The sequence below is a fragment of the Carassius gibelio genome, chromosome A3 (assembly GCF_023724105.1).
Source record: "Carassius gibelio isolate Cgi1373 ecotype wild population from Czech Republic chromosome A3, carGib1.2-hapl.c, whole genome shotgun sequence".
Taxonomy (NCBI): Eukaryota; Metazoa; Chordata; class Actinopteri; order Cypriniformes; family Cyprinidae; genus Carassius; species Carassius gibelio.
In genome coordinates, this window is record NC_068373.1 from 8,682,955 (window position 1) to 8,696,095 (window position 13,141).

The following is a 13,141-nucleotide window of genomic DNA, read 5'->3' on the forward strand; positions in this document are numbered from 1 at the left end:
CATCACAATAATCCACAAGTACTCTACTCCAGTCCTTCAATTAATGCCTTGGGAAGTGAAAAGCTGCGTTTGCAAGGAAAAAAACTATTATTAAGATTTTTCAACTTAAAATTGCATTAAAATAAAGTCCTCTGTCGATAATATTGCCGCCTTCAGTGAAAAACTTGTTTTGTTCAAATCAGGAGAGACATATGCCCAGATCAAGCACTGCTGTTTATAATTTTTGTGATGTTTTTATGAGCTCTGTTTGGACTCTAAATCTGATGGCACCCATTCACTGCAGAGCATCCATTGGTGAGCATTGGTAACCCTACATTTCCAGATCTGTACCAGTGAAAAACAAACTCATCTACATCTTGGATGGCTTGAGGGTGGAATTTTCAACAGATTTGTGGGTGAACTATTTCTTGATTTCTGGAATTACAATAAATGATATAAAACTAAAATGCATTGCTATTACAAAACAACAACCAACAAATGAAGAAAAAAGTCACAAAACACATCATAGTTTAACAAATACAATACTAACTCTTAAAAAAATGATGCAACATAATGTAAGTTTGATTTTTAAGTTTGATATTAAACAACATGGACTCGAGAGACTCATAAGTTAGATGAGATACTGACTAGGTTCAGGAACGGTAATATTTTAACAAATCACGTACCCTGACACGAGGGTTAAAACACAAATGCACATCCATAATTGGCAGAAACATGCGCGCAACATGGCGAAAGAGGTCACCGAACAGCAGCTAACGGAGTGAACATGACGTTTGCTTTAGTTATATTAGTTTGATGCAGTTAATCTGTATCAAACTGACTATTTTATCCTCACTTCGCTTGTAAATCGTCAGACTGAAGGTGAAAGGTTACTGATGCAATTCTTTTTTCTACAAATAGACGTCCTCGTTGCACGCGCGTTAGTGACATTGTAACACGTGCGCTTTTTATTCCAAAAATTAAAAAAAATAAACTAAAAACCACACCAGATGCAAATACAAAATGTAAAATATGTTAAAAAAGAGGTGAATAATAAACATATTTTCAAGAATTTCAAGACTTTTCGTTAAATCTGCATTCCCACACTGAACAAATGGTCATCTTCTTAAAAAAAAAGATTTATATGTAAATGTAAATTATATGTTATGTCTATATCACAGACTGGACATATGTGTGGTTTTATTACGTTTAATATGTTCTAGGTCAGTACTTTAGATCATGTTTATTGTAAGGTTGGTTCTTAAGGTTGAGAAACTGTTATTTTGCTATTATATCTGGGCTCATTTATGACACGACGTCTCATTATTATTTTTATTATTTGTTTCACCCGCTTGCCCAGTAAACAGTCTGTGGTACAGTAGTGACCGTGTGGTCACGTGGTGCTACTCACATACACACGCGCGCGCGAGCGTCTCGCATAACTCCGATCCAGAGTTTATAAAACACCCGTTGATTAAGATAGTTACAGTCGCTCGTCTGAACTTCATCACAGTCGCTGTAGTCATGTCTTTCTGTTCGTTCTCTCGAGGGGAGTTTTATAAAGATCATTTTGATGCCGGTGAGTTGACTCCGATGAAGAGTATAACATGGCGACTTATGTAATAACATGTATTATGTAGCTACCTTGTGTAATTTGATTAGTAAAACTGTAAGGAAGTCTTGTTTTAAAGTTATCACACATGGTTCCAGTTTGCTAAGTGAAGAACGATATTTTCCAGCCGTTTCTAATACTTTTTGAAACGTTTTATTGCCGAAGCATCATTCAAATGAAAGGCAACGTTAACCGTTATGTTGGTTTTCTTCATCTCTTTACTTCTCAGTGATCAGTTTAATCTTCTTCATCAACAGTTATTACTTTAATTTGTCAAGAGAATGTAGTTGATTTATTGTGACTTCTTGGCAAATTAGTAACTGTTTAAAATAAGATCCATGCATATTTAATATTAGCAGTGTGATTCAGTTTGAGACTTATTACAGTGTATTTCTCCTGCAGGCATGTATGTATGTGCCAAATGTGGACACGAGCTGTTCTCCAGCAGATCCAAATATGAGCATTCATCCCCCTGGCCAGCCTTCACAGAGACCATCCATGAAAACAGTGTGTCCAAACACGAGGAGAGACGGGGGGCTTATAAGGTGAAACCTGTTTGAGAATTTGCTTTAAAGTGTTTAAAGGAATAGTTCATCCCAAAATGGAAAATTATTTACTCACCCTCATGCCATCCAAGATGTAGATGAGTTTGTTTCTTCATCAGAACTTGGTGAAATTTAGCGTTTAGCAACAGTTTGGACTTTCATTCTGACGGCACCCATGCACTGCAGAGGATCAGTGGGTGAGCAAGTGGAGATTGTGAACAATGAGTTCTGTATCATCTTATACAGGTCAAGTGTGGTAAGTGTGGAAATGGTCTCGGCCATGAGTTTGTGAATGACGGACCCAAACACGGCCTCTCGCGCTTCTGAATATTCAGCAGCTCTATGAAGTTCATTCCTAAAGGTATACACAACAAACAATTTTCAAATACAATTGAAACAATTCAATATTATCTGAATAGCGACACTATGCTATATTTCATAAAGCAACTGATTTTTACTTCTACCTATGTACAGTATGTCTTTTTATGCATTTGACATGTTGCACAACCCTCTTGTTGTCTTTCCCAGTCAAGAATGAACAGCAGTAGAGCCAGATGTCGGATGGATATGAGCATGTGGGGATGTTTGGAGAAGATCTGATGTGTTTCCCGTGTGGATGGTGTATGAAAGGCTCTGATGAAAAGTCCACAGAGGAAAATTCAGAGCGATGATGTGTAAACAGCCTCATGGGAAACACAAAGAAGCTTACTCCCAATAACTGCTACTACCAATCAATATACTGTACGCACAACTATGCAGTTCTTATAAGATATGCACAATGTACACTACTGTTCAAAAGTCTGTCCATTACTCTTCTGTATATGTAAACTGCTGGATTTTTCTGCTGTTACATATTAATGGAAACCCAAGAGTGTAAAGTTCAAGCTCTTAAAGCTACCATGAACATCTTTTAAATGGGATTAATGAATACATTGTTTGTGTGAATGAATATGTAATGCAGAAGAGTGTTACTTTAAAACTATAAAGTACATTCATGCTCCAGTAGAGCTCAGTAAAAGCAACCTATGCCACAATTGCATTAAACTATATAAACTAAATGCACAGTGTCCTTATTCAGGCGTCAAGTGCAAACACATGCAGATTTTTCTGCATGACTTGAGGCTGAGCTGCTGTTTCCTATTGCTTCTTGTAACTGGCATACCATTATGTCAATAATCTAGTCAATCAGTATCTATCATTTATAAATGATAAAAAAAGTAAATTTTAACTTCCATGAAAGCAAATCAACCTCAGATCATTGAACATTAATAGAATGGCTTCAAAATATGATGTAGTCAGATGCACATTTTTATTTAGAAAAAATAAAACATTATACAATGTTCCCCAGATTCTTAAATCATTGTGTCATACATTGTATTTGCATTAGCAACAATCACAACTTTAAATCTAGTTAAAATCAACTTTTCCGATCAACTTTAAACGTCATGGTCACAATGCCATCAATCCCAGCTTGAAGTACATCTTGTTCCTGGACACTTGACACTCCTTTGGGGGTCACAGTGAGAATGAGATCCCCTTCCTCCAAAGAGATGATCTGGCTGATGTAGTTGATGAGATACGGGATAGAAAAGATCATCTGGGATGTGCTTCCATTCTGTTTCAGAGTATCGTTCACTTTCAACCACAGGTTGATGTTCCCTGGGTCTGAGATCTTCTCCTTGGGGATAAAGTCACTGATGGGACATGAGGTGTTGAAAGCTTTGGCCAGGGTCCATGGAAGACCTTTGGACTTGCATTGGTCCTGAATGTCCCGAGCTGTCATGTCAAGGCATAACACATATCCAGCCACATGCTCCATGGCTGACGATTGAGGAATATCGGTTCCCCCTTTACCAATCAGCACCCCGAGCTCGACTTCATGGTGGAGGCTGCTGGTGTAGAAGGGAAGCAGGATCGGAGACCCTTCTGTGACGTAAGCAGACGGGGGCTTCAGGAAAAGAACGGGTTCGCTGGGAATTGCATTTTTGAGCTCGATGGCGTGATCTGCATAGTTTCTCCCGACGCATATAATTTTCCTTCCCCATTCCCAAAAGCGTGCAATATTCCTTGCGCTCATTTCGGAGTTCAACACCAGACAGCGAGATCTGCAGCCGGAAATAAAATGACCTTTGGTCGCTCTACAGCAACTAAGGGTCAGACCCGTTAGTAGGCTATATTGCGAATTATGTAACTCTAGTTACATAATGCGAACACATCGAACAAGAAACAGATACGATTGTGTGGAATTAAGTCCAAAAGATTCATTTAGAACCCGTTCACCGCAGCTGCAGCTCGACAGCGATGTTAAGATTCCTACTAGGGAGAAGGCTTAGCTTATGAATATTAATTAGTTCGCGCTGACGTTCTTTTGAATATTAATTACGTTTTGCCGACGCCACTAGTTGGCCCTCATTAATGACTAAATAAAGCTCTATTTTTAAATCATCATTACCATCCTGTTAATAACATTTACTGTGTCGAAATTAAAATTAAGTATAGATGTGAACTGGAGGGTAGCCTACTTTATGTTTCTCACATCCAAAATTTGTAAAAAAAACTTTATTACTTTGATCTTTACTTCCTGAAACAAAAAGGCAGCTAAAACTTTGAATGTATGCTCACTTGTTGGGTGTTTTTGTATATTTTTTACGTTTTGTAGGAAAGGATGTTATATTTATCGTTATGTGATCTGTTTAATAGTTTTCATTTATTTATTAATTTATTAAATGTAATTGTTTTTCGTTGTTGTTGTCAAATTTATATTATTTCTCCCTTTCTCTCTCTCTTTCTCTTTTATGCATTTGAATCGCTATTTATAGTTTGGTAATCCTTGAACCACTGGCAATGAGACATTAATATCATATATGTGAGTTATGAATATTAATAATAATTTTAAAATGAATTTCCTTAATAGGTATCTGTGATAGATTTGTGACATCCGTCATAAAATATGTGTAAATATTTTATTTTTGTCTTTTGTTTAATTTTTTGTTGTTGTTGTTGTTGTCATTGTTTCACCGTTTACTGTAGTTAGCTTGTACTTCATTCTATTGATGATATTCTGGATAAAAAAATAAAATAATAATAATAATTTAAAAATAGAAAAAACAGCCACGCCTTCGTCATAGTAGAATTCGTCATTGACGTCAAGTACAGTGCGGATTACAGCAGCGCGCCCGACACTCCTTCGTTTTGGATTGGTTAAACGAGGGGTCAGAGTTAAAAAGTGGGCTGATTTGCACTCTAACCCAGACTCTCTGCTTCCTCCCTGATCTGAGACAGCTGAAGTCCTGGTATGTGGCTCCGGTCGCTGGCGGTGAGTGCCTGCGCTCTCGGTGTTCTCGGAGCGGTCTCGCGCAAACTCGGTATGTTTACACGAGCATCTCCTCTCGCGCATGGTCAGATCTCATAAGGGGTTTATTTATGGACAAGGGGTTTATTTAACCACATGTCAGCGCTCTCACAGAACCTTTTGATTCAGTGTTTTGATTCTGATTTTAGTATAAGAGTTGCGTCATCCTACTGTAGCTGTTGACATACGTCAGAGGATATAATGTTGCGTGCACGATTACACTCATCGTGTGATATATTCAGTGCTACACTTTACACGTCGTGTCTTTCGTAAACACTGTATGCTTTCTGCTTGTTCTGCATCTCAGATTTATTAACGGTAATATAGATCTCTTTACCAAAATATAACTTTTATAGTTTCTACTGAATTACTACATGTACCACAGTTATTGAAATTGTCATTTGGCATTGCCATTTTGTTAAATTGCGTTTATCACTGGCCATACCAGGCCAAAATAGTAAAACTGGTGAACATGGATAATGAGCTGATGCAGTTGCCCAAATATTGACTTAACCAACTTCTGACCATAAATAACCAGCTAGAAAAACATACAAAATTCGTTGAATAGTAAAAAAAAAAAAAAAACTAGTGACTGACCATGGTATGTTTTTCATGCAATCTAAAATGATGTAGATCTATTACACTAATAGGGATGGTGAATGTCTGTTTTGTAGTTCCCACAGTCTTGTTTGACTCAGCTCGGAGGAGATCATCTCTGGTGGCACAGACAGACATGAAGGTAGAACTGCTGCCGGCTCTCACCGACAACTACATGTACCTCCTCATCGATGAAGACACGAAGGAAGCAGCCATCGTCGATCCAGTAGAGCCTCAGAAAGTAACAACACTTCACTGTGCACCTCACACATTACAGACTGTATACCATGGATTCATAATTGTCATCTGTCTCAGGTTGTAGATGCGGTCAAAAAGCATGGCGTGAATCTCAAAACCGTCCTGACAACTCACCATCACTGGTGAGTCAGACTTGGAATATGTGTGTGTGTGTGTGTGTGTGTGTGTGTGTGTGTGTGTTTTCTTGATTTTGTGACATATCAGGACACAACTCTGTATAATGACATGAGAATTACACAGGTATTACAAGGAGAGGGTGACTTATGAGGACATAACCCATGTCCCCATTTTTCAAAACACTTATAAATCATACAGAATTAGTTTTTTTTAGAAAGTAAAAATGCACAAAGTTTCCTGTGAGGGTTAGGGTTATGTGTAGGGTTGGTTTAGGGCCATAGAATCTACAGTTTGTACAGTATAAAAACCATTAAGCCTATGGGATGAACCCACTTTACACATAAACAAACATGAGTGTGTGTGTGGCCTATATGCTCTGATATGACAGCATTTGAGTGGTTAAGAAAGATTTGATGTTTAATAACTTGCAGGGATCATGCAGGAGGTAATGAGAAGCTGGTAAAGCTCATGCCAGGACTGACAGTTTATGGAGGAGATGACCGAGTGGGAGCTTTAACTCAGAAAGTCACGCACTACAACACTTTCAAAGTAAGTCTGATTTACACAATACAGAGCTGCTTGTGAACTCTTCTGAATCTTCTGTATTTCTGCATATATATATATATTAGGGCTGGACAATAATTCAATATCGATATGTATCGCAATGTCATTTATCAATGACGGTGATATGATTTTTAACCACATTTGTGTTTTTTTTATATACATCACCAGTATTTCTTATACATTGATTTATTTGTGGCGTTTGACTTTGTTGAATAGACATGAGCACTGCACGTTTCAAAATTAAAACACGTCCCGGGTGTTTTATATGAATGTATCTCTGAAGGGAAAGGACTGTCTTTAAAAAAGTTTAGATGGCATTTGCATTTTATCTGATAAAGAAGCGTTTATAAGTGGAGCTGCATTGTTTACAGCGCTGCTGTTCTGCCGCTCTCACAGCGCCTCCTGCCGGCAGACAATCACTTTCCATTTAAGTCTAGCAACATTTTTTATTTCTCTGCAGCAACTCAGAGCACTTTTTATAGTCTTTATACTGGCTAAAACACATTTTTTTTTTCAATCTATAAAAATAATCAGCTTACACTACCAGGCAAAAGTTTATAGATTTTTAAAATAATGAAAAAAATAATAAAAACATTTTTTAAATGTTTTTATTATTATTATTATTATTATTGAATAATGTTTTTCTTTAAATTAATTATTCAAAGCTGAATTTTCAGCAACTTTACTTCAAGTCTTCAGTGTCACATGATCCAGAAATCATTCTAATATACTGATTTGCAATTATCAATATTAAAAACAGTTGAGTTCTATTCATCAAAGAAACCTGATCAAATTCTACTCAGCTGTTTTCAACATGATGATAAATTATGTTTGAGCAGCAAATCAGAATATAAATATACATTTCTGAAGGTTCGTGTGACTACAGTAATGATGCAAAAAATATAGCTTAGAAATCACAGGAAGAAATTACATTTTAAAATATTTAAAAATATTTCCAAATAAAAAAAAATATTTTTTTAAAAAGTAAATATATTTCAAAATGTTACTGTTCTTGCTGTATTTTGGATCAAGTAAACGAAGGCTTGGTGAGCACAAGAGAATGTTTTAAAAACATAAAAAATCTTACTGTTCAGAAACTTTTGACTGGTAGTGTACAGTATATTAGCCTATAGTTTGAAGTTAAAGAGATTAATATTAATTAGGTGAGTCTGAGATGATTATTTGACAGTGATTGCACATTTCTTGTTTGTATGAAGGTTAAAGAAAAAAATGCTGAACATTAACTTTAACTTCGTTTTTTTATTTATTTTTTTATATATATTATATGGTTTTAAATGAGGTGTCATAGACTAGCCAAATTAATTTTTCATAAGTTTGTATGCACAGACAGAAATATATTGCGATATAAATTTTGTCCATATTGTCCAGCCCTAATATATATATATATATATATATATATATATTTTTTTTTTTTTTTGAAACCCAGAAGTCCTGAAAGTAGACAAAGAGAATCTAATCAAACAAAGGAAGCAAAAATATATACTTTGTCAATTATTTATCCAGGAAAATGACTGTGTTTCACAAATCTGTAATATTGGTTAACTTTCCTGAATAAATAAATACATGACAAAGAAAATATGTCTCATTTGTTTGACTGGATTCTCGTTGTCAACTTTCAGGACTTGATGATGTTTCGGGTCAAACTTCTGCAGAAATGTAGAAAATTCTGAAGGGTTCACAAACTTTCAAGCAACACTTCATATTTTTATGATTAAACGGATCAAAAGTGACAGTAAAGACATTTATAATGTTATGCAATACTTCTATCTCAAACCAATTCTGTTTTCAAACTTTCTATTCATCAAAGAATCTTGAACAAAATTATAATGGTTTCCAAAAAATATGAAGATGCATATTAATATGATTTTCTGAAGGATCGTGTTTCACTGAAGACTGGAGGAATGATGCAGGAAATACAGCTGTGTCATCACTAAAATAAATTAGAATAGAAATATATCACAATAGAAATCAGTCATTTTCAATTTTAATAATGTTTCACAATATCCTTGTTATTGCTGTGTTTTTTGATCAAATAAATATATCTTCTAAATAAGAGACTTCTTTATGAAACCTCACCGAGCCCAGACTCCTGGATGGTATTGTGTAATCTCATGTGTGCATACACTGGATTGAGTGCAGCTCAGCCAATCAGATTCATTCGTCACAAACTGCTGGACACATGTAAGATGGTAGGATTTGTCAGTGTTGTTCATATTTGTATTATTATTCCAGGTGGGCTCTCTGAATGTAAAGTGTTTGTTCACGCCGTGTCACACCAGCGGTCACATCTGCTATTTTGTAACAAAAGAAAACAGCACTGAACCACCAGCTGTGTTTACAGGTAAGACATACACTACAAATCAAAAGCGTGGAGTAGGTAAATGTTTTTCTTTCTTTCTTTATTTTTTTTAATGAAAATTAGGAAATATACAACAAGGATGCACTGATTGCATTTTTTATGTTTTTGAAAAAGTCTATTCCACTCATCATAGTTGCATTTAAAAGATACAAAATCCAGTAAAAACCGAAACACTGTGAAATATTATTACAATTTGAAACAACTGTGTACTATTTTAATATTTAGTCAAATGTAATGTATTCCTGTGATCTAAAGCTGTATTTCCAGCATCATTCCTCCAGTCTTCAGTGTCACACGATCCTTCAGAAATCAGTCTGATATGATTTTCTGTTCGAAAACATTTCTGAATATTATCAGTGATGAAAACAGTTGTGCTGCTTCATATTTCTGTGGAAACCGTGTTCAGGATTCTTTGATGAATAGAAAGTTTAGAAGAACAGCATTTCTTTGAAATACAAGTATTATGTAACATGTCTTTACTCTGATCAGTTAAAGCAGTGCCTATAATGTATAGAAGTATTAGTCTGTAGGTGTCTGTTAACAGTCGGTGGTGGTTTGTTATGTTCACATTATAAACAGGGGATACTCTGTTCGTGGCCGGCTGTGGGAAGTTCTTCGAGGGTACCGCTGATGAGATGTATAAAGCCCTGATCGAGGTTTTAGGTCGTCTTCCTCCAGAGACGGTAACAATTTCACCATCTAAACTCAAATATCTGCCTTCGTCCTATAAAATGCTACTGACCAATCATTTATTATTAAAGGAATAAATGCTATTGAATAATAGATGTTTGAGGTCATCTAAAGTCACGTATATCTCTTTTGTTTCAGCGTGTGTACTGTGGTCACGAGTACACCATCAATAATCTGAAGTTTGCACGGCATGTTGAACCAAATAACGAGGTCATCCAGAAAAAGTTAGCATGGGCTAAGGTGCTTAACTCCTCTTTAACTCGTATTCACTTTAATGCACTTTAACTGCATGAATGAAACGTCTCTGAATAACCTTGTCTTACACTGTTTAGGAAAAATATGATAACGGAGAGCCAACCATTCCCTCTACAGTGGCTGATGAGTTCACATTTAACCCCTTCATGAGAGTGAGGTACGTGACATAACTCCTAACTATACATCATATAAAACTTCTTACACCATCTGTGACAAATGGGTTGACTTCCAATATTACCATTAAAAATATGTTGGTTTATGAAAAAAAAAAACAGACACACACAAAAAGATAAAACAAATAAATGGTGAAAAACTTTTATTTTTATTGTTTTAAATCCATGAGTGCGAGTGTGTGTGTGTGTGTGTGCGCATGTGTGTGCGAGTGCATGTGCATGTGTGTGTGGATGCGTGTGTGTGTTCGTGCGTGTGTGCGTGCGTGTATGTGCGGGTGTGTGTGAGTGTGTAATTATTTTTTTTTTAAATGCATGAAAAATCTATAATTGTGCGTGTGTGTGTGTGCGTGTGCATGTGTGTGTGCGCATTATTATTATTATTTTTTAAATGCATGAAAAATCTATAATTATGTGTGTGTGTACGTGCGTGTGTATGTGTGTGTGTGTGTGTGTGTGCATGTGTCTGTGTGTGCATGTGTGCGTGCGTGTGTATGTGTGTGTGTGTGTGTGTGTGTGTGTGTGTGCGTGTGTACGTGTGTACGTGTGTGTGTGTGCATGTGTCTGTGTGTGCATGTGTGCGTGCGTGTGTATATGTGTGTGTGTGTGTGTGTGTGCGCGTGTCTGTGTGTGTGTGTGCGTGTGTGTGCGCGTGTCTGTGTGCGTGTGTGTAAATTATACAAATGTGACAAGTGTGTATAAAAGTCTTAGGCCAGTAGTATTTTCACCAACAAAAATGGTTTTAAGTCAGTTATTTCTATTTTTTGCTGTATTGTGTCAGTTTTCCCCCATGTGTTTGCAATTCAGAGAGAAGTCGGTACAAGAGCATGCTGGGAGCAGTGACCCGATTGAAGCCATGAGAAACATCCGTAAAGAGAAGGACCGCTTTAAAGTCCCGAAGAACTGAGCTCTCAGGCTTGTCTCTGCGCTGGTCATCAGCACTACTTTTATATCTGCTCATCACTTCACTAACAACAGCAGGACATGAGGCACATGCAGGAACTCCATTCATTACAAAAGCACAATTATTGAGCAGTTTAGTTTCATCTTTTTTCTTTAAGGCAGCGTATCGTCTTCATTGAGCAATACACAGGACTGTCAGCCTGTAAAACCAACGCTTTTAAACCACTGCTACAAGCAATAGATCAAACAAAACAAATATCTAGAATGTTTTCATTGATGAAAGAATACATTTATGCCATTGATTTGCATTTATAGACAACACAAATCTACTAGTTCTGTGTTTTAGGCAAAATTTTATTTACGCAAGTTTTATTTTTGGACACGTTCAGCTTTTGGGAAGATCCAGGCACTGAACCAATGTCGTGTGTTTAAATCATAGTTTTATCTTCGAAATGTTTGTCTTAATGTGCAATGTTTTATTTTGTAAATCAAAAGAATCATTTTTAATATAATGTTATAAACAAAGCGAGGTGTTCCTGCAAAATGAGATTTGGTATATTTTTATGTCCATCGGAAAATGACATTTGATTAAATTGTGTTTTATTTTGATGTCTCTGTATGATTTTGAATGTAGAAAATACGGCGTACTGATTTCAGCTCTTCGGCTGGTTTTAGCTCATCCATTGTTTCAGCTGAACTTGCACTTTTTGGCATCAAAAATAACAGATATTATTAATTATAATTACATTGTTCAAACTGAATAAAGTCTTAATGTAAATGTAAACGGCTCTTTCCAGGTTTTTTTTTGTCATAAATTCAACATCACTTTAGATTAATGATGTTTTATTACCTGCTTTTGTATAAAACAATATTAAGTACTAATGATAAAAAAAACTCCCAACTGTCCTAAAATTATAATAGTTAAAAGTATCAAATTAAAGCTTTAAAAGTCACACATAAGTGAAAATGGTGTACCGTGCACACATTAATATTAATATCAGGACTAATTTAATACCTCATATGTAATACTTTAATATTTAATCCTCTTTTTGTTGTTGTTTTGGTCATTCAAAAAAGCCCTGAATCAAAATAGCTTTATTAAAAAAAGATTAAAGTAAACTAATCACAAACATATGAAAAAATAAAAATAAAACTTGAGTAAAATATATTTATCGTTTATTTTCTCAGTAAGTAGAATTACATTCATGGAATGACTACATGCATGGCCACATGCGATCATATTTTTATAATCATAAATCAAAAGTTGAAGTAAAAATGACTTTCAGTGCATACTACAAATAACATCCTTTGCATATTTTGCATTCAAATGTTATGGGGAACAAACATTTGTTAAATCAGTGTTTTTAAATAAATAAAATGTGACGAGCAATGCATATTATTCCTTAAAATAACAGTACTGTGGTAGTACATAAGAAGAGTGATTTATCAGGTCTTAATAACAAGGTATTTCAGTACAAGCCATGAATTATTATTGTATTCATTTACTATGGTATTTTAATGCACTTTCAAGAATACCACAATATTACATGGTTCCTAGAATTTCTGACCAATTTCCAGTCAAAAAAGTGATTTTTCAATATGACTTCATGTGGTTGTGAGAAACGTGTCACTTTTATAAACTGTATCGTTATTTACACAATGTAACTTCCGTTTATCTTTTTTTTTCTCTCCTATCCATACCTTTCTTTTACCGTCTAT

At 35.5% G+C, this 13,141-nt stretch overlaps 3 protein-coding genes across 5 annotated transcripts; 2 read left to right on the forward strand and 1 right to left on the reverse strand.

The window, feature by feature from the left end:
• Window positions 1-1,374: 1,374 nt before the first annotated feature.
• Window positions 1,375-3,194, forward strand: msrb1a (methionine sulfoxide reductase B1a). The gene is made up of 4 exons (XM_052536348.1): window positions 1,375-1,558; window positions 1,994-2,136; window positions 2,383-2,497; window positions 2,665-3,194. The coding sequence occupies exons 1-4, from the start codon at window positions 1,504-1,506 to the stop codon at window positions 2,682-2,684; spliced, it is 333 nt and encodes a 110-aa protein (XP_052392308.1). The 5' UTR covers window positions 1,375-1,503; the 3' UTR covers window positions 2,685-3,194.
• Window positions 3,195-3,426: 232 nt separating this feature from the next.
• LOC127941342 (acylpyruvase FAHD1, mitochondrial-like) lies at window positions 3,427-4,459 on the reverse strand. Its single transcript, XM_052536335.1, has one exon. The coding sequence runs from the start codon at window positions 4,211-4,213 to the stop codon at window positions 3,554-3,556; it is 660 nt and encodes a 219-aa protein (XP_052392295.1). The 5' UTR covers window positions 4,214-4,459; the 3' UTR covers window positions 3,427-3,553.
• LOC127941333 (hydroxyacylglutathione hydrolase, mitochondrial) lies at window positions 3,920-12,206 on the forward strand. Of its 3 annotated transcripts, XM_052536302.1 has the most exons (10): window positions 4,008-4,069; window positions 5,419-5,501; window positions 6,163-6,326; window positions 6,401-6,465; window positions 6,892-7,009; window positions 9,278-9,386; window positions 9,984-10,087; window positions 10,233-10,334; window positions 10,427-10,506; window positions 11,327-12,206. In XM_052536302.1, exons 2-10 carry the CDS (start codon window positions 5,432-5,434, stop codon window positions 11,424-11,426), a joined length of 912 nt encoding a protein of 303 aa, XP_052392262.1. In that variant the 5' UTR covers window positions 4,008-4,069; window positions 5,419-5,431; the 3' UTR covers window positions 11,427-12,206. The 3 variants fall into 3 exon arrangements, with proteins under 3 accessions (XP_052392272.1, XP_052392262.1, XP_052392282.1); XM_052536312.1 differs by lacking the exon at window positions 5,419-5,501 and having other exon boundaries at window positions 3,920-4,069; XM_052536322.1 differs by lacking the exons at window positions 4,008-4,069; window positions 5,419-5,501 and adding an exon at window positions 5,787-5,806.
• The last annotated feature ends 935 nt before the right edge of the window (window positions 12,207-13,141 follow it).

Bases quoted from the DNA above. Each gene is read 5' to 3' on its own strand.
- LOC127941342 (XM_052536335.1), bottom strand. From the start codon at position 4,213: ATGAGCGCAAGGAATATTGCACGCTTTTGGGAATGGGGAAGGAAAATT.
- LOC127941333 (XM_052536302.1), top strand. From the start codon at position 5,432: ATGTGGCTCCGGTCGCTGGCGGTGAGTGCCTGCGCTCTCGGTGTTCTC. The intron at 6,466-6,891 runs GTGAGTCAGACT...AATAACTTGCAG, and splicing joins CTGACAACTCACCATCACTG to GGATCATGCAGGAGGTAATG. The intron at 9,387-9,983 runs GTAAGACATACA...CATTATAAACAG, and splicing joins ACCACCAGCTGTGTTTACAG to GGGATACTCTGTTCGTGGCC.